Source organism: Poecilia formosa, unplaced genomic scaffold (assembly GCF_000485575.1).
Source record: "Poecilia formosa unplaced genomic scaffold, Poecilia_formosa-5.1.2 Scaffold274, whole genome shotgun sequence".
In the NCBI taxonomy this organism is placed as follows: Eukaryota; Metazoa; Chordata; class Actinopteri; order Cyprinodontiformes; family Poeciliidae; genus Poecilia; species Poecilia formosa.
Window position 1 is genome coordinate 378448 of NW_006800213.1, and position 26341 is coordinate 404788.

General features: G+C 39.0%; 1 protein-coding gene across 2 annotated transcripts in view; it reads left to right on the forward strand.

Annotated features, from left to right (window-relative positions):
- LOC103151205 (pro-neuregulin-3, membrane-bound isoform-like) overlaps positions 1-26341 on the forward strand; it is a 230215-nt gene that overhangs the window by 189471 nt on the left and 14403 nt on the right. The window contains exons 4-7 of one of the 2 annotated variants that reach the window (XM_016681250.1): positions 7389-7436; positions 11961-12063; positions 17507-17633; positions 26203-26312. In XM_016681250.1, the coding sequence (XP_016536736.1) occupies positions 7389-7436; positions 11961-12063; positions 17507-17633; positions 26203-26312 (388 nt within the window). The remainder of the gene's footprint in view (positions 1-7388; positions 7437-11960; positions 12064-17506; positions 17634-26202; positions 26313-26341) is intronic. The other variant, XM_007571129.2, reaches the window with a different exon arrangement.

The window sequence follows — 26341 nt, forward strand, 5'->3', positions numbered from 1 at the left end:
TTGCCAGTAGCATCCTGGAAACCGACCCATTCTTCCATAAAATACTTGTTGGAGCAGTCTGCATGCTATAGACCTTTGGGAATGAAAACTATTAAAACACCTGAATTCAATAATTCAGTTCGGCGAGCAAATAATTTATACAGTATCAGGTAGTTATTGTTGCACCTTCATATTCCAAGAAACCGAGGGGATAACCCAAAGAACTGGGCTCTGGTTACAAACACCAATTCATTTGCTGTGGATGGCAAAATTATCATTTAATTTGGATTATCGATCTGCCATTTTCTATTCTTTTTTTATGCTCATTAATTGCACCTTTGATTATTTTTGGTGTCAATCTTCTGTTGTAAGATAAGAACATGTCCAGGTATGGAAGAGAAATACATAAATTATTGTCAGCCTTAAAATATATTATAATTTGCCTGTTATTTCCTAAACCTAAAATCTTCCCAGAATGGCAGGCTTTACAGTAAATTCATTCCAACTGAGCTGTTTACTAGAGTGTATGGTTTTCTCAAAACAAAATAATGTCCATATTTATGCACAGCAGCTTTCACCAAAAATCCAAAAGATAAACAGCAAAGATTTTAAAGAGCAATGAGGCCTATTTGGATCTATGTTGATAGAGACTGATCTAAAATTTACCCAGATTATGGAGGGTTTGGGGGGATAATCCGGCTTTCTAAAGCCAAATCATGTAATGATATACACATACATGCACACACTAACAACAAATACAAGTAAAAGAGGCCCCAGTGAAATTAATTTCATTGTGTCCGTGTGTGTGTCTGCTTTCATATGTGCAAAGTTTACTTTTTTTATTTGTTGAAAAGGCGGAATTATACACAAATCATACTGGGAAGTGAGAAAAAAATTCTCTCTCCTCGCATCCGTTTGGGCATCTAGCTTTATTTTTTTCTCTCTGAATCAATATATGAGCATCTCACAGACACAAATCTTCCCTTGCCCCTTATCCTGCTTTTGTATTGACTGGAAAAAGACTCAAAAGAGCAGTCTGGACCAGCTTTGCGGCCAATGGCGCTCCGTCATTCTCACATCTTTACAGAAGGGTGAGAAACAGAAACTGCTGTGCACATCACAGAAGCACAGGGACAAAAGGAGGAAGACACTCCCTTCCCAAGACTCCAGGGCTTTTGAATTCAGCTGAAAATGAGTTTGGAGGAGAGGACCGGGGTCTAACAAGTCTGTGCACAAGGAGGAAGTATGGGGTCTTTAATTGGAGGAATCGCAGGGCAGGAAGACGGCAATTTAGTTTGTGCTTGGTAAACAACCTGAACAAATTTCTCTTTTAACTCTGGGTAGGTTTGGAGTTTGCCACTGGTGAGGGGGCACCTTTGAGACTGCAGAGGAAGAACATCAGGGAGTTTTTAGCTTTACTTAGTAGAGAAGAAAATAATAATTTGAAGCATTTTTCTCCTGTTGATATTCAGCCTGGAGTAAGAATCCACAAAGGACATTGAGTTCAGCTGCACACACAGACTTATCAATTGCTTGCTCATCCAAAAGAGGACGGGGATTAAGAATTTGATTCACTCCTTTCATTGTCTCTCCACCTGCAGCTTGCTACTTCCTAATCGAGCCAAAAGCGCTTCACATGATGCACAGGTAGTCTCCAAGCTTGCTCTAGGCTCCCCGGAGATGCCACAAATGATTCCCCGGGGTGATTTGAGTTACCACTGCCATGTATTTCAGAGGCCGCACGTATCATGATTGGTGCATTTCCTCAGTCAAGGCAGCGCCAGAGGAAGGGACGTGCATCAGCGTTGTAATGACATCATCTGCTGAGGCCGCGAGAGTGAAGGCGATTTAGAGAAAAGAGGTGCCCGTTGTTGCCTAGGGCGATCGCAAAAGGAAGGGTGAATGGACAATATCGATCAGGCAGCATCAGGATGATACTGTGTTCACCTCTATGGCCTTGCCAAGTGCCTGCAACATAGAAAGAATAGATTACTATAGTGTAAAAAAAAAAAAAATGCAGCTATGTTTTTTATCATGCCGTAAAATCTACATTTATTTTCTCAGAGGAAAAAAAAAATTCAGTGTTGAGGTTTGATTGTTCGTAGCTGCTTTAGACATGAGTAGAATCTGGGAGGTTGTCATAAATCCTTCTGAAATCGTAAAATAATCCTCGAAGCTGATGAAGGAAAATGGAACCACCGTTTTATAAAGACTGAAAAACTGTTTTATTTACCTTCTCCTGTAAACTTCTTTCTTTACTCATCTGTTCACTTGCATTTGGTCAGACTTTTAGTGTTCATCTCTAATTATGTAGAGCTGAGAAAAAATGAATAGGTCTTTTATTGCAAGAAAACAATCACACACTTGTGGCATATCTTAAACGTATTTAATTTATAAAGCGGAGAGAAAAAAAATATCAGAAAATAAAAGGTTTGACATCTCTGCTGTTTTAAACAGCATAAAGAGAGAGGGAACTTTGGGCGTCCCTCCTTGCACATTCTCTATAGATTGTGCAGTCCTGGTGCTTTCTCAAGCAGTTAACTTTTACCCTTTTGTACGACTCAGATACCGTCTAATGGGTGACATGGCCCCAAGATGCCACTCTTTACTTTACTGCAGTTGTCTAACAGTGAGCTTTGGAGATATTTTTACCTTCCTCTTTGTGTGAGGTGACAAAATAGACGTGTGTGTTCAGCCTACTGGCCAGTGGCTATAAGAGGAATGACCTTCTAACTCATATTTACACCACATGGAAGCAGAAAGTTATGTTTGGGTTACATTTACCTTATAGAGCGATTAAGCTATGGCAAAATGTGTGGCAGTAGTGATTTTGGGATGAATAATTCCTTCCCTTAATGGGATTTTTAAACACAGTGAATCAATATACAGAAATTTAGAGCACATTTAGAATGAATCAACCTGTAATTCACTGTGATGGTACATTACAACAGTAAAAGATTATTTTTACATTTTGTCAAGTGGTTGGGATTTTATGTGACTGCCATAAAGCTTTGCAAAACGGTGAACTGCTATGAAAAATGTTTATGGTTTTAAGCATTTTCAATGATAAGAAAGGAAAAGTGTTGACTGCATGTTTATTCAGTTGCCCTTTTCTTTGACATCCCCTAAAACAAAAGGGAAAGCATTTATTTAATAATTAGTCTATTGTGTCTAATTTACGGTCAGTATAATTATAGGTGTTAAGTGAAAGCATCAGAGGTTTGTTAGAGAACAGAAAGTGTCAGGAAGACCAAGGGACAAAGTAGAAAGGTCCAGCCAAAGGTCATAGAGAGATAAAGTGTAATCCCTGAACTTCTGAAGGTTTATCGTTCAAGCCATTGTTCAGAAATGAGAAGAGCGTGACGCAAACGCAGATCTACCAAAACATTTGTGTCCACCTAAACAGATAGACAGGGAGAGCATTATTTAGAGAAGCAAACAAGATGTCTGTGGTAACCTACATCTCAGGAGGGCGGATCTCTGACTTGACAAAGCTACAAACCTGTGGCAAGACTTTAAAACTAAAAACTCACTAACACTCTCCATTCAATCTGACTGAGCTCCGGTAATTTTGCAATGACGAATGGGCAGAGTATCAAGACTCTAACATCGCGAAGCTGGTAAAGGCCTGCAGCAAAGAGGTGACTTTATAAAGTTATGACCCAGGCAGCTGAATACAAATGCTTTCCGCACTTTTCAGTTTTGTATCTGTAAGAGTTCAGACAACTATATATCATTGTTGTTGGAGAATTTATTTTCTTTTGTATCATTGTTGTTAGCACTGATGCAGCAGGACCTCTGAGCTGCAATAGCTAAAGTAATGCAGCACTTCTTAATAGATTTAGATATCTACATTTCCACAAGTAATTTGGTTGTTTTTTTTGTAATTTCCAATTTTATATTTATACATTAAACGCTTATCTGTTTCATCCACGGTCAATAAGTTGGTAGATTGGCCGATAACTACTTCAGCTAAAGGCCTGGCTCACAATTAGGCCATTTATTATATCATACAGAAATGCAATTACAGCTGTAAATTATGCATTCTGGACAGAATAATGCTTCCTTCTAGCAGATATAGGGGTTTGTTGTTGCAACTGACAAGGAATACATATTTTATGATAACAGTAATGGTTTTTCTACAGCATCCTAGTGATGATTTCTGGAAGTAAACGTGTGCTTTGAGCACATTCAATTTTGATAACTATGCTTCTGTCATTCTGTTTCAGAATTGAGCGGTTGTATTTAAAAGAACCATTTAAAAAATCCCACACTTCAATGCAGTGGCATATCCATTTGTCTTGTGCTCAGATTTCACAGCTCTAAAAGATTTCCAAATTTTTCTTTCTGATATGCGGTCTTTTTAACATACGCGGCACATAATCTGTCAAAGCTTGGCAAGCCTCGCTCTACTTAAAACTCTGACCACCTCTGTCGGAAAAGCAATTACCAGTGAGGGCTTCATTTTAATTTAAATAAGATTACATTACAGTGACATGAAAAAAGGGGGACTGTCAGGATGGGAAGAACATGAGTGCTCCCTTTTATCTGTTTCCCCAGCACTGGGATTGTGGGACAGGACTTAGCTGCATAAAGAAAGACTGTGTGTGTCTGACAGAGTGAGACAGAGGGAATAGGGACAAAAGGTGTTTGTGTAAAGGGTATCTGTTGCAGACAAAGAATAGTAGGCGAGAACATTAACATGCCTTGTGGATGCACATGTATGTAAACGTAATTTAGTGCGATCCATCCTGAAGCAGCCAGCTTGTGAAGAGAACAATTACTGCAATGCCTCAGGCTCAAATCAATATAAAAGGCCTGTGCAAAGAGGCATCAGTGGCATAAAGCTGCATGATGTGTCATTTTTAACTTTTATTTTCATGATCCCTGGCCTAATCTTCTCCCCCACACCCTCACCGTTATCTCTGCTGGTTTCTGTCTTCATTTAAGGCTACTGCAGGCTGGGGAATTCAGAGGATCATGCTGAAGCATTTTAAGCATATTTTGGGGGCTTGCTGGCTCATTACAAAGTGCGAAAGAAAAAGTCATTTGGGAGAAAGTTGTCAAAAGAAGTTTATGGTGGGTTTGCAACACACGCCTGTACCTATAAGACAAATTCTGAGCAGCGAGGTTTTAGCATTTTGGCTGCAAAAACCTTTCTTAGGTATCAGAGTCAGTTCATCCTAAGTTTTCCTGCTTGGGGTATCTCAGTTGTTGACACCACAGTTGTCTCTGTGGAGTCAAGGGAGGGACAAGGGGAAAGATTTGTTCATGCTTAAAAATACGAAGGATACAAATGTAAATGTTTTCTCTGTTAGCATTTAGTTTTTGCTATTATTGGCCATTCTGATATCTGCTGTGGAATTTATTGATATGTATGACCTGACAATTATCTATCTTTATTAAGGATAAAAAAAAAATATATAGAATGTGTTACCATCACAATTCATCACATCAATTTAATAATTTGTTTAGCGCCATTATTCTGTCAAGAATCAGATTGCATAAAAAAAGAAAGAAAATACATTGTTCCACAAGAGCAAACACACAAAAACCATAATACATTTACATATAGATAATAAGGTTTGTGCGTTGTCATTGAATATTGTAATCCTGACCTGAATTAGGTGGTAGAGGGTATGGGTACTCCTAAAATATGAGATTCAGCATTTTGTTTGCAAACACAACAGTCAAATCTGGCCTCTCACCAATAACCTCAGCTTGTTTTACTGTGGTTACATTTTAAAGCAACATTAACTTTTAATCACCACATTCAGCAACGTCTACTGCAGCACAGGGTCAAAGCTTTCATTAAAAAAAAGATTTCAGACTTTCAAACCATTGCTGTTGGATTTTTTTCCCAGCATGTTTGTTCTGAGGAACAATGTCAGTGTCTGGGAAATGTGTTGCTCATTGAAATGGCAATGGTGTTAATTCCCAAAACTGTCAATGCAGTATGTTTACCATGGCACTTAATGATTTCATAGAAGAAAATAGTTATCCTTTCACGGACTAAATAGAGTGTTGAAGGTTCAGTGAGTTGACAATGACCCTGCGTTCTTGTATTACTCCATGAAAATGGCATTTTGGCTCCACTGCACTACAATGGAGAAAAATACAACATCTTGTTGATCCTTGGTTTAATAGAAAATCTCTTCCACATTTCAAAAGATTGCTTGTATTGTTATTGTGAGTGTTAGAATGAACCTGCTCTGAAACCACTTTTTTGGTCTGAAATCACTGTTTTGTTGTCCCATTATTGTATTTATTTATTTATTTTTATTTTTTTATTTCTTTTTTACCATTGCAGGTGCCGTGTCCTTAGCTGGTTACAGCTACATGAATTAAAGTCAAAATGCTGCATTTGCAAATGATAACAAGCATTCTGACTTCACAATTCAACATTAACAAATGGTCAGGTTATAGCAGACTGTGCTGTAGTTGACTTTGTACTTTTTATTTGACTTATTATGTAATATTATATTATGTATTATGACTTATTATGTAAAATCCACTTTTTGCATTATTAATACTTTCTTTTGAACCTTTACTGCTTCTATGAAGAGTTCAAGCACTTCATAAAACCACCTGGCCATTTTCTGGCAACATGTTGCTGTTTTCTGGTTTCTGGAAAACGAGCCATTTCAAAACACTCCTGGTTATTAGGTCACTGCCCTGTTACTTAGCAACCCCAGCTGAGCCCCAGCCCCAGCCCCAGCTCCAGCTCATTAGCTTTCTGCATGTTGCTCAATGGCTGTTTAGTTGTTGAGTCACCATTCAGATTGGTGCATCCCTGATGGTTGTGCAGGAGGCTCTACTTTCTCTGCTTCTGGGTCTGGCTCATGGTAAAATATGTACTGTTGTACAATTGTTTGCAGCCATTTTCACATGTGAAAAGTGAATGTAAAATGTTGAGTTGGGGTGTGTGGCCAGCAGCAGCTTATTGGGATTTAAATTGACAAGAAGCCCTAAAACAGCTCATTCTGAAAAGAGCTCACGATAGGCTGAACTGAGCAAAGTGGAATTTTATTATCAGAGAATAATTTTGTGAAAAAAAGGTAATGAACATGTTTTGTATAGCTCCTTACTTGTTCAAGGAAGCATGGTAGGTCCCCTATAAGAAACTCAGAGGCAGCAAGACTACAGCAGTGCAGCGCTGTCGAGAAACGGCATACATCACTACTCTTAATTGGCCATTGCTACCCTGTCCACAGACCTTAGTGGAAATGCAGCAGACCATGGCTAACAGATTACGGCTAACCAGACTATTGCTGTGGAGGTTCCTGGAAATAATTTCCGGGGAAGGAATGGTTTAATTGAATACAGTTGATTCAAACTTGTAGTAACAGTTTTTTTGTTCTCTCTGTCTCTCTCTCTCTCTCTCCATATCTCTGTTCACCCTGTTTACGGTTTGACCTCCGTTGGAGCAGCGGACGAACTTGGGATTGAGTTCATGGGTGAGACAACTTTTTTTTTCTTTCTTCTTTTTTTTTTCCCCCCCATTGACTTTGCAGAGTGCTTAGTCTTTCATGTGCCTCACATCTGCGAAAAGGCTCATACAAAACACAGTCCGGCGCAACAAGGCCGCTCACCTTGGATAAATTAATGTGGGCCAGTTGCTATGGCAACACTGTGGCGGAAAATTAGGTGCATTCTGTCTGCATGAAGAACTGAGCTGTTAGGGGAAGAGTGATTTAATGAGCATGGAGCTAAGACAAACGGCACCGTGCTTTGTTTACTCATCTTCCATATGTTTGAAGATTCATTTAGGCATCAATTTCAGAAAGTTAAAACAGTGGACAGACTGCCAGCTTAATGGGATATGTCTTATACTTGCAATGGGGGGAAAAAAAAGGATTTAATACTCAAAAAGTCAACACAAGATATTTGAAGAAGTGAAAAAAAAAACTTACGGAAATTGTTTTATCTCTACACCTTGCACATGGTCATCTGACAAATTATGATGTAAAAGAAATAAAAACTGATGCATACACACGTTCCCAGACTTTCTTTATTTTATGCAATCAGTACACTTTCTTTGCTCTTTGCCTTGCTTTTGATACATAAAACCAAACATATACATATATAGATTTACATAGGTATTGCACATCTGTCATGTCACACACTTGATCCAGAAAGCAGAAGAAAAAGCCAGGTCTGCACACAATCTTCCTCAGATCAGTAACTTTCAATACAGGGAAGAAATAAGTTCAGAATCCTCCAGCAGGTTAGTAAATTTAATACAGGGAATTCATCCAAGACTGATCAGTGATAGAGGATTTTTCAAGAGAAACAGCATGCATTATAACCCGGTTCCTCTTCAGCATTACTGATGGATCTTTGGGTACTTGCTGTGTAAGTACCCACAGATCTGTGTGTGCCGATGTGAAGCATAGCCATGTTTGATGTAGGATGGAAAAACTCTAAATATGATTTTCTTGTACTCTTTAGTCCAGCTGCTTGAGCTTCACATGTCTCACTGGTTCACTCTGATGTATTTTGGGCTGAATACCCCATTTTGTCATGGATACTTTAGCACAGCCTTCATTATGCACTTTCATCAAAGCCAAATGTAAAGTGGCTGTTATGGTATTGCTGGCCATACGGGATTGTCTTGTCTTTGTGTCAGTACAACATAGTTTAGCCATCTAGGGCTGTTCCCTTTGTTCCGTTCCCTAACATGCTCTCGCATCTAATTTCAAGAGTGCCTCGTAGGCATCCAGCATGAAAGACCTGTAATGGCTTTATGTACAGACTGCATATCAGGGTTTTTCCTTACAGCCATTCAACACAGCTCTGTAGACAGCTGGGGTTTTTTTTTCTGTTCCTATTTCAGAAAAGCCTATTTCATCCATCAAAAAAATGAGACAGAGGTTGGTCTCAGGTGGCGCTCCGCATGAGCACTGATGATGCAGCAGCAGGGAGAGACATTCCCTGTGTTTCACATGTCCAGCCATTGAGAGATCATTCCATTGATGGCGAAGGCCGGAGGGTTCGCAGGAGCTCTGAGATGCAAATGTTACATTTAGGCCACGGTATCTCCTGCTGTTTATTTCTTAAAAACAGGGCATTTGATGCCACGCTGGAAACACTGAGGAATGAGCTGGAAGTCAAGCAGGCGATGAAGGCTCAGACTATCAGAAGTGTCATAGCAGCACTGCTGTGGTGTGGTAAAGTTAAATAACTGGCATTTTATGCTCATGCATTTTTTTTCCCATGTAGCACAATATTGGAAAACAGATATAGCTTCCAGTCCTTTAGCATTGAAGTTTTGAGTGACCTCTTGACCTCTGCTTGGGATTGCTGTTCATGCTATAGGAAACAACACCACCATATTGACTGAATTGCCACAAATTCAATTGAATACTGAGATGCCACCCAAACTGGTGATCAACATGACAGGTTACCAGATTGTTGTACCTTTGTACAGTTTTCACACACACTACTTAAGCCTTTATTAGTTATATTACATACGTAGTAGGTAACTTTTATTACGTCCTACCATACGAGACGGATGATCTGTGAAAAAATATTGTGCAAGATTTAATGCCAGGAAGCATTGTGACAGCATAGAAATAATCAAACTAAACCTAATTTGTTTTTCTGTTAACTGTATGACTTCATATTCTTCTAAAGAAGTTTGCAAGTCCTCTCCGCAATTCTTTGGCACACTTATAAAGAATCTTTGTGAAAAAAAAAAAGTAATAAAATCAAGAGATTTGTGTGTGGACCGCTGAGATGGGATTGCAGTCGAAATTCTTTTTTAAAGTTAAAGTTTGGAAACAACAGCAGCTACTGTCCAGTTAAATGTTATGTTTTGAGACAAATGGTAAGACAGGAAACCAATAGCTAGCAACCACCTGGTTGCTACCAAAGTGACTCCATAGTTAAGGTCACACACACGCTCAGTTTTCCACCAATTAAGTATGTATGGTGGAGTGGCCAGACAAGCCCCATAACTCACCCAAAGGTACATGGGAGTCAGCTGGGACTTTAATGAAAGGAATGTGAATTAGTTTGAGCGCTAAAAGAAAACCGTGATGAAACAGGACCTGAACTGTACAGAGCCCCAATTCTCGACGGTATATTTGAATGAATGTTAGACGTTCAGCACCGGCTCATTAATACCAAGCCACCAGGCAAACAGGATGATAGCAGCATCCTGCTGTGGGAATGATTTTATGGTGGCAAAAACAGGGAGAGTGTACACAGAGAAAGATGGATATAGAGAAACACAAAGAAATCTGAGCAAAAATCATTCGCAGACTGCTTGTTTCACAGACTGGAAGAGCTGTTCCAGTAAGACAGTAAATCAACGAAGGACGTGCCTTCAACGAAGCTGTAGAAGTTCTCTGAGAATATTTCTGCGAGAACTTTAGAATCTCCTTAATTAAAGGTGTGAAGAAAATATAACATTTCTAACCAGTGTTCTCTTTTACCGGATTATTCATGTATTCAAATTACTTTACTCCCTGAAATATGGTACATGTCCAACAGCAGATGACTTTGTTGCACCTAAAAGTCAGATGCACCACAACAAAAACTAGGAAGATATGAAATGTCAAAAGGGCCAAATATGCAGCATCGTGCTTAAATAGCAGCTTTTTGTAACACAATATGCTTCACAACTCGTAGACTCCATGTACAAATACGTGGTACTGCTTAGACATTTCCGTAAATGATATGCACATGTCCACATAATGACGTCTCTTACTTTTGTTGTACACGGTGTGTGCTCTGTCAAAGATTTGCTCACCTCACCTTAGTTGACTTGCTCTGTCCTTGGGTTGTAAAACACTCTGCATTTTACACCAAAACATGAGCAACATGATGAGCAACACACATATCCCACAGACATTGCAGGACTTGATGTAAATTTCTTCAAGTTTGAACTCCCATAAAACGTGTTGTAGATACTGCGACAGATGTGGCAAAAAACAAAAAAGAGAGAGTACAGCTTGAGGTTCACTGATGCAGCACCAATATCATGGCGAGGAACATAATGAATATAAATGTTGTAACATGCAGTGCATGATTGCACACTAGTATTGAGCATAAACAGGTAAAATTTCTGTTTGCATGAAAGATGAAAAAGTAGGACAGGCGAGCACAGATGAGGGCCTCCCCTGACAGCTCTGTGTTGACAGCATCAGGAGCCACAGTGAAGGGTCATGAAAAGGTTTCATGGATTTCTTTTTCCTGCACCTATTCCTGCAGTAGTCAGTGTGTTGAAGTCATAAATCGGACACAACGGGTTTATTGTTTGTAATTTCTTGTACGGGAGCCGGTGTTACGAACCGCAGGACAGAGAATTACGCCTGGTTTTCAGCGACGCTGGTAGATTTGTGATGTAGCGCCTTTAAGGCTGTGCATTGCGGGCATCTTCATCTCAAGACATGAGGCATTTAAAGAGTCCAAACCCATGCACCACTTTCAATCCAGCATTATTCGCTGTGGTAAGCAGTGTAGCTGTACAGAGTGATATCTGCTGGGATCAACTGCCACTTGTCCCTGGCACTTCTGACCTCATGACTCTGCTTCTGATGAGCAGAGGTCTGACAGGGAGCTCCGGGGGCATTCATTTGCTACTAATTCCCTGTCGCCATCAGTCTTGGAAAGCTGAAGCACAAACGCAGACGATGCACTCTCATGCACACGCACACACACACACACAGACACACACTTACTGAGGATTTGTCGCATGCAGGCGACTCGTTGGTGTTCCCTGCTGGGTTTTTCTGAAGGAAATGATTATCACACTTCAGTTATCACATGTCACTGAGCCCTGCCTGTATCTGCCATGCCCCTATTCCAAGTCTTCAAAGACTAACGTTAACTGACAGCAACATTGGTTGCTTCATGCCGTCTGTACATCTGTGCTTAGTGTGTTAATTCAGAATGCATCTTCTTTCCGTTTTGCACTCCTTGGGGTCACAGTGGATATTCATTGTCCTAAATCTCATTCTCTCTCTTCTCTGCAGAGAGCCGTGACACCTACCAGAGGCAGGTGCTGTCCATCTTCAGCATTGCCTCGGGGATCTGTCTTCTCGGAGTGGCATGCATGGCTCTCTACCGCCGCAACAAGTGAGTGATTCCAGCCAGAACCACATTAGCAGAATAAGCCCCGAGCTGTGCAGAAAGAGGCACTTTATTCTCATGGCACGGAGCCCAATGTGTGAGTCAGCTGGAGGATTTTTATATATTTTTTTTTAAGTTAAGCAACAAATCCAAATTGTGTGGGATGCATTTGGGACAGATACTCATGTAAGATTTATCTGTGAAGTGGTTATAGCAAGCAGGTCTGTCACTTACGCTTTGCATAGAGCGAAGTACACTGCTGAGGATACGAGGGAGTCCTAAACACAGAAACGTGACAAAAGCATGTCTGTAGTGAGCTTTGTGAAAGTGTTCCCATCCTTTAACCTTTTTTTTCACATCGTATTATGTCAACACCACAAATTTGAATGTATTCGATTAAAAGCTTATGAGGTAGACCAAAACAAATTGGTGCATAATTTTGATGTGTGGAAAAAAGATACATTAACTATGTGTCTTTTGTCCTGACTAATATTTGTTTTTAGTGTGGGTTATACTGTATTTGTATTAAGCATGGCTATAACAAGTTTTTGGATCATTTAGGCTCTGCATAAAGGTTTAATTTAATTGAATTTGTCTTTGCGAGGCACTAAGCAGTTTCTCTCCACCTTTGTGTAATCTAATCTCAACATAAATCCAGTTGGAGTTTTTGGTGTGCGATGCAAACAAAACACTTTGCATTGTTGAAAACTAAAAAATTTAAACAACACTAAACAGCTTACCATCATGGTGAGGTAGTGGCATCGTCAAGCTGTGGGGATTCTTTTCTAGAGGGCAGTTCTGGAAGAAGACCTTTCAAGGTTTCTATGAAAAACCTGGACTACACGTAGAGCAACAATGCAATGGAGTAGAATGAAGCATTTTTATGTTTTAGAACATCCCAGTTAATGTTCGCATCTATATCCAGTTGATCTGTGGCCAGTTCAGATGCACAAAGCAGGTAGAAACATTCCCTCAAATTACAACAGCTTTAATCACAGCCAAGACTGCGTCTGCACAGGACTGACTAATGGAGACCAAATAAAAAGGCATGCCAAGTTGATTTGCCTTCCACTTAAAAAAAAAACATTAAAAAACAATGTGAAATACCTCACCATAATGGTAATAGTCTTCAGACTATTTTTCTGAAGAGTATGTAAATGTGAGTGCAATGGTAGGCTACCACTAAACATACAAACACACCACTAAACTCAACCTTGCAGCCGATAAGACAGTGAAGAAACGTACAGAAGGCAAGGTAAACGGCAGAGAATGAAGGAATTCCTCACAGAGGCCATGTTGATTAAATTGGTTGTGATAAACTGAAGTGTTTTCCTCTATTTTCTTTGCTTCAGCACAGCAGAGCTCTAAGTAGCACATTGCCCTATTGGTCAGTGTGACCAGCAGCTCACCAGGAGGTTTAATGTACTGCAAACGATCTAAACCCACATATCCTGCTAAACTGGTTCCCTTTGACTTGAATGTTGCAGGGTTGTGGAGCTGGGATAAATGGATTTTCTTCTTAATGCTGAAGTTTATTCTGTTCTTCAGTAAAGGAGAAAAATTTAATTTGTTACACCGTGTCACAGAGGAGATTAACCACGAGAAAGGTATTTATCTTGATTTTATGAGAGCTGTGCTGCCGAGACGAAAATATCTCCTACACACAATTCTGATCAGAGGTTAACATATATTCATCAGCAGCATTAATGTCCTAATAATTCAGAGATTTTTAATGATGGATTGAACAGTTATTTATCCAGGATGAGATCATGTTTACATAATCTTCAGTGCATCCAAATTTTACAAAAAGGCTTATACTTTTATTTGGAAAACTGCCCCATAGAAAGTTGTCCCTTTATTTCATGCCTCTGATTGGAAATTTGACCATCCTTGTTGGCACACTTGTTGGAGTTCATTTAAAATTATTGGTGTCTGGTACATTTCCAGCTTTAGAGTATAAGACTACATATTTCCAATAGTGTGGAGGTCAGGACTGTGGGGAGGCCATTCAGAAAACCATTCATTTAAACGTTGTTTTGATATTTGTTGGGGGCATTTTCCTTACACAGAGTGTCATCTTTAATTGAAACGTCTACAAGAATCACTAAGGCTCAAGCTGGAAACTGGAACACCATTCGCACTGTTGTGTATGAGGCAAATTTTACATCACTATAGACTTAGAAGGTGCGAACCAAGAGGGAAAAAGAACAGGTGTTTCCACAGTGAGACATGAAAGCTCAACTGAAATGTGCAGCTAACGACCAGAGAATTGTTTTGTGGTCAAATGAGACCAAAGACACGGCCACGACTGCTTTAATTAATGGGGCTGCATGTTTATATTTTAACCTGGATAGATTAGAAAATATCTACAGCGCATTCAAATTTATGCATCCAGTAATTGTTTTAAAATTCCTTGAAGTTATTTGTTTTACTGTCAATCTGCCTGGTCATAAGAACGATTCTCATAAACATTCAAGATCGTAAAATAAACAAACGTTTACACTCATGAGTCCACGTAAACCTGTAGCCAGAACTCTGTTGTGCGAGCTTACAGATGTTGATATGTTAAATGCATTTGTTTGAATGCCTGTGATAGTTTGGATGTGTACCAAAAAACCATCAGCAGTTGTAGATTTATTACTAAGTGGAGTTCATTTAGCAGGATGCCATGTATAATTTATGCAGTATGATGCACTAAGCTGTGGACTTGCTGAACATGCTTTAATTCAAACAGACACAACAATAAATATGTGTTTTACTTCTCCCATGTTACATGCTCTGCTTTCATCTAATTTAATTAGGCTAATTACTTCCTAAACATAGGTCTTTGCATAAGTCCTTGTAAATATGTAGCAGTAAGGTTTGTTATTGTTTGCATATGCTTCAGTCAGCTGCTTTTAAATATTTATAAATAGTTGATTCAGTCTGTTTTGAACTCTTTATTTCATGTACAAATGAATAGAATTAAAATTATGTCTAATATAGTGAGATTATGTCAATTGATTCCAATCAGAATATGTCATTGAATGTAGATCATACACACATTCTAGTGCAATTAAGCAAAAGAGTTATGTTCAGTAGTTTCTGTAATGTCAGTTGTTAAAAATTTCTGTAACAACTGACATTATGCGGAGCCTTATCTGACTGAATAAAGTGGTTGACATGAAAGCAATCCCTCCTCCTGTGAGAGCAAGTGGCAACAGAGGAAAAAAACAACTCACTTATAGCAGTAGGAGACCTCCATTAAAACCAAGCAAGTAGCTAGGAAAGGAAGAGGACAAAGAACAAACTGAAGCACAGGCTCAGGGATGCATCTTGTGGAAAGGAAAAGCTGTGTAAAAGAGATGGGTAAAGGAGCGCAAAGAGTTGATGGCACCAATAGCTCTGTTTCCAGAAATCATACATAGCTAAACATGGAAGCAAGGGGGTACTTTCTGTGGCAAAGAAAAAGAAATGGAAGTGTGCACTGATGCACTGGTCCCGTTTAACTTTCTATAGGAAACAACAAAGGAGTTAAAATAGGCACAGTAGGTCTGATTGTAGGATAGTGTAGCAAAATAAAAAAATGTTGGTATATTCAGAAACTCCTGGGGTATTTTCTATGGGAAAGAAAGGTATGGCTAATGACAGCTGTAGCTCTGTCTGTGGCCTTGTCCAGGAAACAAACATGGCTAAGCACAGATGCACTGGGCCAGAGCTGCTTCCTGTACCAGGGAGGAATACAGAGTACACAAAAACAAATGGCAGTGGTAGTTTTGCAAACATACTTTGTCCAGGAAGTAAACCGTTTAATACAGAAACGCTGGGTCAAGTATATTTCGTATGGAGGAGAGACATTGAAAAGAGGATGATGTTTACATCATTACAAACGGAGCATTAATCTATCACAGAGAAAATCCAACTTTAATTTGATTCTAACCTAAACGTGTAGTTAAAATTCAACTAAAAAACACACTGAAGCAAAGCAAGTAAGATACATGACAGCTATTGAAAGTTAATACAAGTGAATCAGGTGAGACAAGAACAGCTGGAGCTTAAGCAAGACAAAAGTGAGACCTTAAATGGCTCCAATTATGACAATGAGTCAGGCTTTAGATTGCTCTCCAAGTTGGTGCAGGTTGCAGTCTCACAGTAGCTAACGCTCTATTTTCCAGGCTCATTGAAAACAGGCTGCACCTGTAATGTAATCCAATCAGTTGGGCGTATTTGAAAAAGTAGCATTTTAAATAGATGACAAAAACACAGAGAGAAAAGAAAACGTACGCTACATATCACAATGACAGGCATTAGTCTCATAGACAACTGTTGGTTAGTGTCAAAGTAAGAAATAGCATGCAACAGATTTGCAGATGGATCAATTAACACCTGTCCAAAGAGGCTTTTACCTTATATGTATCACCACACTGTCACCTCTAGCTTTCCACTGTATAGACATGATCCAGTGTCTGTTTTTGGCCTTGTTTCTTTTATTCTTTTAATAGAATACTATCATACAGCCATGTAATGGATGTTTCACGCTACACTTCCTTGATTAAATTTTTCCTTGAGCAACACATCTCTCTTAAAGCTGTCCCCACTCTACCATCAAACCCTCCAGCTGCAGGTCTGGAAGGGAAAGCCAGAGTGACATATCTCGCTCGTGCTCACTTTGTAGCTTTGACCTTTGACGGCGCTCGCAGACATCCGGCCTCGAACGAATGTTGTCGTGCCGTGTTGTCGCAAAAGTCGTCGATTGTCAGAAGACTTCTTAATCATTAAATGGCACGATTACACGATCTCAGCGTATTAAATAACATGCCACTGCAGGCGAGTGCCGCTTACCTTCTATCTACCCTTTTTGAGTGTCAGTTTAGGGCATTAAATTGCATGCGGGGTGGTTAGGGCGAATAAATTAACATTGAAGCGTGCAATCCCAGTGAAAGGTTTACGTAAATAAATGTGATCGCAGTGTCAGAATGTCATCAGATGTGGAAGTTATCCGCCATTAGCGTCTGGGTCTTTCCACGATACCAGGATGCCTTATGCTGTTGCTGGTATTTTCTGTTTTTCGCTTTCAAATGTTAGTGCTGCAAAATGAATGATCAACAAACACAGTTAAAGTTCACTGACACACATGTCTAGGGCTCTAATCAATCCTGATTGACATTGTTGTATGAGCATTTCATGCTGAAAAGATATATACAAATATATATTCAATAAATTAGAATATACAATCTTATCAGGTGTGTCTGTTAAATTGAAAATGCTTTTTTAAAAATAACTTTTAGGCAGGTATTAACTGGACTGCATTTACGGGCACAAAAACAAACAAACTGATGAAATCTGAAAGGGATCAAATACTTTTTTCCAGCACTGTATATCTTGATCCCTGTAATTTGCATGTATCTTCATTTGAATCATAATCTTGCAGTCATTTTTCTTGCTAACGCTGCTTTCTCCTCCTCTACAGAAGGCACCGGGAAAAACTCCAGGCTCACTTCTCCGACAGCCGCAGCTTGAGAGACTGCAGTGTCAACAGCTCTGGCCTCATGTCCAACTCCACTCCCAGGACTCAATACAACCTTCATCTTCAAAAAGTCAGTGTTTCAGCCACCATTGATTTTATTTGCAGTCAGCCCCTTAATCATCATTATTGCCATTTCATCTTTGTATAAGCGGTGTTTACGTACAATGCAGAGTTCAGAGTGCCTGACAGGATGATCTATGATGTATGTCCTAATAATCTCTCTGCTGACGGAAGCCTTTTGTTCAGACCTCTATCTAACATGGGATGAGAGGCAGCGGGGGTATAATAGTTCAAAGTAAATGCGCCGTGCATTATACAGGAAAAATCTGCCTGTCATGTTCCCAGTGACAGATTCCTGTGACAAACCGCGGATTGAAATTTATGATTATTGTTGGTTTGGAAAATCCCTGAATTTACAATGCGAGCGCGGTGACGCTGGGTAAGCCGGAAGGATTCGGCTGCAGACGACTCCACATTGTTGTTGCAAATGTTTTGAATTTGCAGGAGAACTTGAATGGGAATGGAGGCTTTCTGTGAGATACAGTCCTCGGCTCTCTTCAAATCAAAAGGGGAAGCAATAAAGAAAAAGGTTGCAAAAATCCGTTGATGAGTAAATAAAATCAGAGCACCGAGGCTTTTTGGAGAGAGAAACAGCTTTAGTAAGATATGACCCAGTTTTCAGGAGAGAAAGGAAAATGCAGTGCACCGTGCTGGCATCAGAGAAACCAGCAAGAGGACTGACCTCTGAAGCACCAAGGGGATGCACATGATAAAGCTTTATAGAAAGGTAATTGCACTCTAATGCACACTTGCAAAGGCGTCATCAAAAGAGTGCAATCACACACTGTAATGCTGCTGCAATTTGCTGAATTTCCCCTCATTTTTTAATACTGTTCATGACATTTTTTTTCATAAATAGGATGCTTTTTTTTTGGCCATAGTTATTTTCAAAATTGGCTCTGTTATTTTCAGCTGCTGCACTGCTGATATACTTTTTCACCACACTATTCGCCACGATATCTGCCCCTAGATTTAGTAAAAGTGAAAAATCTCTATATTTTGCATCTTCTAACCGTGAGCGGTTGATGGCACATTAGATCACGACATTTAGTTTGATAATCAGCAGGCATGAATTAAATAATTCACAATTAAAAAAATTGAGTTCATTTATGAAGTGAAGGGAAAAAATCAAAGTGAACAAATAATTGTGTATAACAAAATTACTGTGGTTCAGTTGTTAATGCACATCTCATGGTTAATAGTCAACTTTTACTATTAATAACATGCTACTTATTGATTAATAGGAAAATAGCATTCTCATATAACAGTATTTTTATTCCAAAGAACTATGTTTGCCCTCTCTGCTGCAAAATAAAACATATCTAGTTGTAATTGTATAAATATTTTCTATGGAAAAAATGTTTTTTTTCGTGGATTTTAAAGACTGAACCAATTTTATTTCTATTATTAGATTTTAGACTCAAGAAAAACATTGCACTATTATTATTTGGTAAATTCTTATATTTATGGAATGGATAGCCCACTTACTTTGCTTATGAGAAACACAAATGATTTTTTTAAACCTTCTACTATTAGTGTCATACTGTTGTACACATTATATGCAGATACTGCTTAAAAACAACTTATAGATCTACCCATTTCTATGTAAATAAATATGTGCTTCTGTTATATAAGTTGAATTTATTTTTAAGGGTTTTTTTCCCCACACATCTTTAGCAGGAGTACTGATAAATGTGGCCAGTACTGTATTTGTTGCAAGGTAGTGCTCATCTGTAGTCAGCCCAAGCCTGTGCTGAGGCTCCTTCATAATTTAACAGTGTCTTGTGTCAACCACTAGAAACCAACACCCTTCAAGCTAGCTCCTCCCACAGAGCTGCAGCTGGCACAACCTGAAAGCTTTTCCCAATGTTATCTGAAAATCTGAGCTAAGATTAGTTCACAGCAAAAAGGAAAACAACAAGCGTGTATGTTTAAAATCACAAATATCCTTTATTACTAACCCATGGTATATTATGCTGACAAGAAATGTCAATAACAGGAATATAATAGGCACAGCAAAGGGAAATATCTGTATCCAGCCATGAAATACGGCCACTGGTGGACACTGGAAAAAAAAAGCCAGGAGAAGGACAAAGACAGAAATAAAACACAATAACAATGCAACAACACAGAAACAAAAAAGCTATTTTTGAACAGTGTGAAGGAAGCTTAAGGAGGGATGTGAAAGATCACCGGCTATAAGTACCCAGGAGGGGGCATGAGCTGAACAGAAGAAAAAAAGATTAGGAAGAGAAAGCCATTTTTTTCCTCCACTGATTTGACACAGAGACCCCCAGACCACTGCTTCTCACCTCCCACTCCCACAGCTTGAAACCATCCAGGAAGAGAACGCGCTATGTGGGTGGCGCGGTCCAACCAGTTCCCTGTTTTTCTTTTAAGTTTGAACAGACAAAATGAAACAAATCTGCAAGGAAGAACATAGCGGCGTGCTCTTTGAGGAGGCTCAGACACCACATCTGCTGCATAACTCAGCCTCAGAACACAATGGATGGTTTCTGATTTTCTTTCTTTTTCTGTGTGTGTGTGCATTTTAAGCAGTTTGCTGGGGATGAGACCAGCGAGGCAGAAACAAAGCTTTGGCTCTGCTGAGGCAGGTGCAGAGCAAAGACTAAAACCAAAGTCCATTTCGGTCATTGTCCTCTGTGATAAAATGATGCGCCGCTCCATTTTTCTTTTATGCCCCCAGAAATGTGTCGCTACATGAACTCAGGTGTTTTTGACAAAGATATTTTTTCCCCCAAGGTTTGTTGTGTAATAATCCCAAGCCTTTCAGCGCAATGCAGTACCTTGACATGACTTTGACATAATAATTACCAGGGCAGTGCTCCAAGTCTGGGATAGCATGTGTTACTGGAACAAGACATACGTAGCTAAAACAGACATCTTCCCTTTTTTTGCAAGAGGCATTTTCTCCCAGCCCACCTAAACTGACTCCTAAACTTCATGGATTTGCTTAGATGAAAAAAATCACGTGGATTTATGTAAAATTTGTCAGAAGCTCAGTGATTTCTTTCCTGCTTTGATTGCTTTAATCAGTAGATTTGTTCTGTGATGAAACACTAAAAATGCGTTTCTGAATGTCTTATTCAATCAAGCATACCTTATGACCAGAACAAAGAATCATTCAATTGTAAAATGAAACTTTTCAAGCAAAATTTTCATAGAACTTTTTGGCAATTTGACAATTTTGTCCCTGTTAGAAACTGTTCTGAAGAAAAAAGCAGCAAGTGACCTCATTAGAAGAAACTAAAGGTAAACTTTAAAGAAAATATAGAAGCATAGACTGTAAAATCATAAATCTTTAAACTAACTTAAGTAAGTAAATATGAATAAGCTAAAACCTACAATTAATTATAAATAACTAATATAAAAATGTGTCAGCCCCAGATACAAAACAATATTTATAAGGATGCAAAATGAAACAATTACAGTATGTCTACAAGCAAACTCAGTGTAATCCAGCTGCCTTTATAATTATCTTCAGATGGGGTTAAATAACTGATCCTGACCACGAAAGAGAATGTGTTCAAAGTCTTTTTAAGCAGAGACACAATGTTTTCTACACATCAGACATGCAGTTTTATTTTCTACCTCTTACTTTCGCTTCAAAAACTAACTTTTAGGTTGCAAGAGTGCTCTTTACATGAGTGTTATTGACACTGTGTACTTTTCAAATGAGATTATAATGTTTGAGTAATTAATATGGTTTTTCAGGTGGACCATACTTCAAGTCTTAAATATTAAATGTCAGGTGTTCTTGACACGGGTTGTCAAAATTATGCAAACTGACTGGAACCTGTTCAGGAAGGTTCTTTTACTAGAATGCCTTCTCATATATTTCTTTAAGGGCTTTCAGGTGCATTAACTACTCCTTGAAATTAGACTGTCACACAAAAATGAATGTAATTTACTGGGATTCAATGTGACAGGCCACTGGTAAGGAACTCATAATTATGAAGTTGAAGCTGTGGCTCTTTGCAGCTCCTTCAACCAATGGGCCTCTTGGCTGCTTCTCAGTACACCTGTGTTTATATTGAGATGAAATTACTGTCATTATTGTTACTATTATTGAAATAATTACATAAATACCAAATAAATAAATGATTTGTCAAGGCAGATTGATTGCAATACATTTTATTGAGTAGTGGGGGCTGAAAATAAAGCTTTCTAGAGTTGTATTTGTAAAAGAGAAAATAGTAGAATTTTCTATGTAAATTACAATTGTGCATTACTTTGTATATCATATAAAATTCCAATTAGTTGTACTTATGTTTGTGGCTTTAACGTGACAGGATGTGAAAAAGTTTAAACATTGAAATATTTGGTATAAATATTTGTGTGCTGGCCACCTATTGCTTCTCCAAGGGAAAATTCTGATAAAATTTAGATTTTTCTCAGAAAATGTACTTTGCTGCAAAGAGAAAATTGTGAGCAGCTGGTAATGAATGTTGACAATGGATGGTGCATCACCAAATAGTTCTCATCCCAAGGTACTTTACAAGCAGCAGGGAAATTAATGGTAATATGTGTGTGTACACTTGGACACATTGTGTGTCAAATTTAAATCAACGCTTGGAGTGTTTGAGATATTTTCTGAAAATGTAGCAGACCAATTGGATGCCTGCACCGAAACAAACAACAATCTAAGCTGGAAGGAACAGACACTGTGTTCCAAACAGCTGGAAGCTAAAGAGGTGCTAACTATGCGTCTCAGGCTTCTTGTTAAAAAATATGTTTTATGTTGGAGGAATCTTCCCGGCCAGATAAAACTGTGTAAAATAATAGTGATCATTGTGGCCTTACTTTGGACAAGTCACTCTCAGGAGTGAGCATAAAATATTAATAAATAGTTCATGGAGGTAGGCAAAGGTAAAAAACCCAGAGTAGAGCTTGCTCTTCCAAAATTTGTAGAGATATGCCTTTAGAATACTCAAGCTTGTATGCGCTTCAGGGCAATGTTCTCTTACGTGAAGGAAAATTTAAAAATACTCTGGTGTTACACTTTCAAAGATGTTGCATCCTTAAACGTATGACGTGCCTGGGGAAACAAGTAATCAGTAGAATGGCTGCTTGCTTTCTGGGAAATTTAAAAGCAAAAAAAGTTCATGGGGACAGATTGTCATCTTTTAGGAAAGTTTCATAAATTCCATTCAAATAAATGTAAATATTTTTGCAGCATGACGTCACGCTAAAAAGTTATGGATGCATTCATTTATTCTGGTAGGAACACACTGATTTCAACAAAAATCATTATTAAAAAGCCAGATTTTGCTACTTCTCCTGTAATACTTTGTTCAACCTCCTGCTCCCAGAAGGGCAGCAGTTTCAGAAGGTTGCAGCATACAGAAGGAGAGAGATCTTTCACTATTCCTGTTTGCACAATCTCTACAGACTGTGCAAAGTCCTGGGTGTTTTCTTCTGCTCTCTTCAACTCACCACAAAGGTTTTTTACACCATCTAGACCTAGAAACTGAGATGGTGGTGGAGGATTTTAATTCTCAAGTACAATTACTTTTTTTTTTTAAAGGAAAGGATTCTTTATTTTCACTTTATTTCTAATTTACTAGATATTTATTCAAATTAAATACAATTTCAACACAAAAATACTTCATTAATTCCAGAGGGAAATTCAATATAATAACTGATATTGCACAATGTTCTTCAAAGAGTTGTTGTATTTGCTGATGGCTGAGGAGAGGAAGGATCTCCTCTAGCAGTCAGTATAACAGCAATTTAGAAAAGGTCTCTGACAGAAGTCACTGTTGTATAACAAATAGTTCTTAACATTTGAATATTCAGATTCTGGAACATTTTAACCAGTTAATGTAACCTCCAATGGTTACATTGGTAGAGTGGTGAAGAAAGGAAATGTGGCATAGTTTATCATTCCTTGTTAACCAGAGAAAAAGCTATGCATGACCAACAATCATCTCTCTGCTTTACAATAAATGGTCCAAAAACAAGAAAATGTCCAGTGAACTTCAGTTGTGTGAATGTGAATGTCTTGTTAATGTCAGATGTCAGTCTGGTTTAAGACAACAGGACGGCAGCAGCAACTCAAACACCAACTTATCAGAACCGATATGTGCAGGATTCCAAACCTACAGCATTTTAACCTTGAAGTGGATGATGAAAACAGGAAACTGAGATTAAATGGACATCTGTTATATTCAGACAGTAGAGTCAGAATTATATAGGGGTAAAGACAATTTAAAAACATCGACATTCTGCATCACGACTTCAGGCTGGTAGTATAGGTGGTGTAATGGTGTGCGAGACATTTTTTTAGCACATTTTCAACCATGTCCATCTCTTTATGACCCATCGTCTGATAGCTACTTCTATCAGGAAAATGCACCTTGTCACACAGTTTCTGAATTCTGAAAGCAAAAGAGGGTCAAGCAATGTTGCCTACCAATGTGGGTTCTGATTATTGCTCAGATGATTGAAAACAATAACGTCCTTGATGGGGTCTGCATGATTGGACGCAGCTTGAATAATGTGGCCAACTTTAAGCCCATGTGCATGTCAGCTTCTATCTCTAAAATAACTGATTAACATTTTGATGAGAGCCAAAACTGTGTTTTCCATCAGCATTAGTCACATCCTTGCAGGAACACCAGACATACGGTCGATGTCGACCATATAGTATCTTGTGTTGGTTTATTCTCCGGATACAGTGACTGACCTTGTTAAGGATTAGACAAATATTCCATCATGCACAGTTCAGGACCTGAAATTTGATATTAATCCATGAAAGATTACGGCTGCTCTGAATGCATAGCTTCGTCCACTTGTTGGTATTTCGGTGACAGTCCGCATATTGATGGATTTTACTGTTACTCTCTCGTGGGCTCCGGCGTTTTCTGTTTGTCTCACCCTTCAAAAGAATCCACAATGCGCTGTTTATTGAATGTTTTCACAAGTGGCATACAAAAAGACAAAAAGCCAGATAGGAGGGAACAAGCGAAATGGGTTGCCGCGTGCAGGTCTGCCATTGTTTGCCACAAGCTATTTATTTTATCCCCTGACATAGATATCATCCTGCAGGAAACTTTGCCGAGGCAATTGTCTCAGAAAGTGAAGCATTCTCCACCCGCGGGGTATATGAGAGGGTGGTCGAAATTATGCTATTTTGCTGCACAACTGGTGAGCAGTGTTAACAGCTCCCTGTGGGAGTCGGTGTAAGGGGAGGGAAAAGGGGGCTTATCAGGAGCAGGAGCCCCCCGAACCAACTCTAAGTCACATGCAACCACTTTAATGGCACACGGTCGGACAGAGAGAAAGACGGGGCAGCTCAGGATGTACTGTAATGAGAATAACAGAATTATCTGAAGACTTTACAAAGGGATTCTTGGGGCATCCGTGACTGCCGTGCTTGAGCTGTGACTGTGGCCTGTTGTAAGCTAATGGTGTGAATTCTGATAAGAATAAAGGTTGAGAATTAAAGGAGGGAATTTCTAAGAAAGCTATTAATGTAATCTCATGTTGGATTAATTCTTGAGAGTAGCAGAAGTGCTGCGAGGGCCAGCGGGAAGTTTATGCTTGCATTGCCGCCCCACTCCTCTTAATCAGCAGTTCAAAATGTAATTAAAGACACTGCCTGACTGAGTCAGGAAACATCAGCAAGAGAACATTCTCCACCTGATAGACTTTAGTTAAGCCACGCATGCAAATAATTAACAGTGTTTAAAAGGCATTTTGTGTCACCAGATTTGGTATTTGAAGCTTCTGTGTATTTTTAGGTTTGTATTTCTGTCTGTATTTACTATGTTTTGTTAGTAATTACTTCCTGTATTGCACAATTGACGGAGTCCCGTCTCTGTGTCTGAGCTCCATGCTCTCCCCTGCGCTCTCTCATCTGCTCACTAACTCACCAGTCTAAAATAGTTGTTGGTTTTCTCAGTCAGGGTCTAATCCTTTGTTGTTGTTACCAGCTTGTTTTTTTTTTTTAAATGTCCCTGAGTGTATTTACTATTAAAATCAGTTCTCCATGTGCGTCTCTCACCCTTGTCTTTGTAAGTCCTGAACAACACTGACTCATTGTGTTATTTTCAATCTGCTAATAAGTAATTACGATTTTTTTTTTTGCCTTTAAAATGCAGAAATTTACACATTTCCTTAGCAGTAGTGTTGCGTTTAAAGTGACCATTCTGTGTGTAAGACACTTTGTGTCTAATTGGGAAGGATGGTTAGGGTCGTTGTTCATTTTGAAGTCCCACTTGCAAGTCAGCCTTAATTTCATGGTTGATGTCTGTGAATGTTGCTTTAATACTTCGATATAACGTTCTGTCCTCACAATGCCATCTGCTTGGTCAAATGCACCAGTCCCCCCCAAAAAAAACAGCCCTCCATTCTTCACAGTAAAGATGGTGTGTGCAGGCCTGCAAAGTTCCCCATTTCATTTCAAATTTAGTCTAATCATATCACAGGACACGCCTTCAGAATCACATGTGTGGGGAAGTGTGTTTTTTGTTAACATGGTGTATGTAAATATCTGGCTTCAACTGTTATATTTTGTCTTTTACCATTGTTTTTTTTTTTTTTTGTCCCTGCAGGGCTGCGGCTCTAACGGATCGTCTCTTAAGGGCAGCAGCGTGGCACCAGGCTCTTCCACAGTCACCCCACCTATTCTGAGCAAAGCGCTGTCGAAAGGGAAATGCTTCAGGTGAAAATATGACATACTCTTATTGCCTG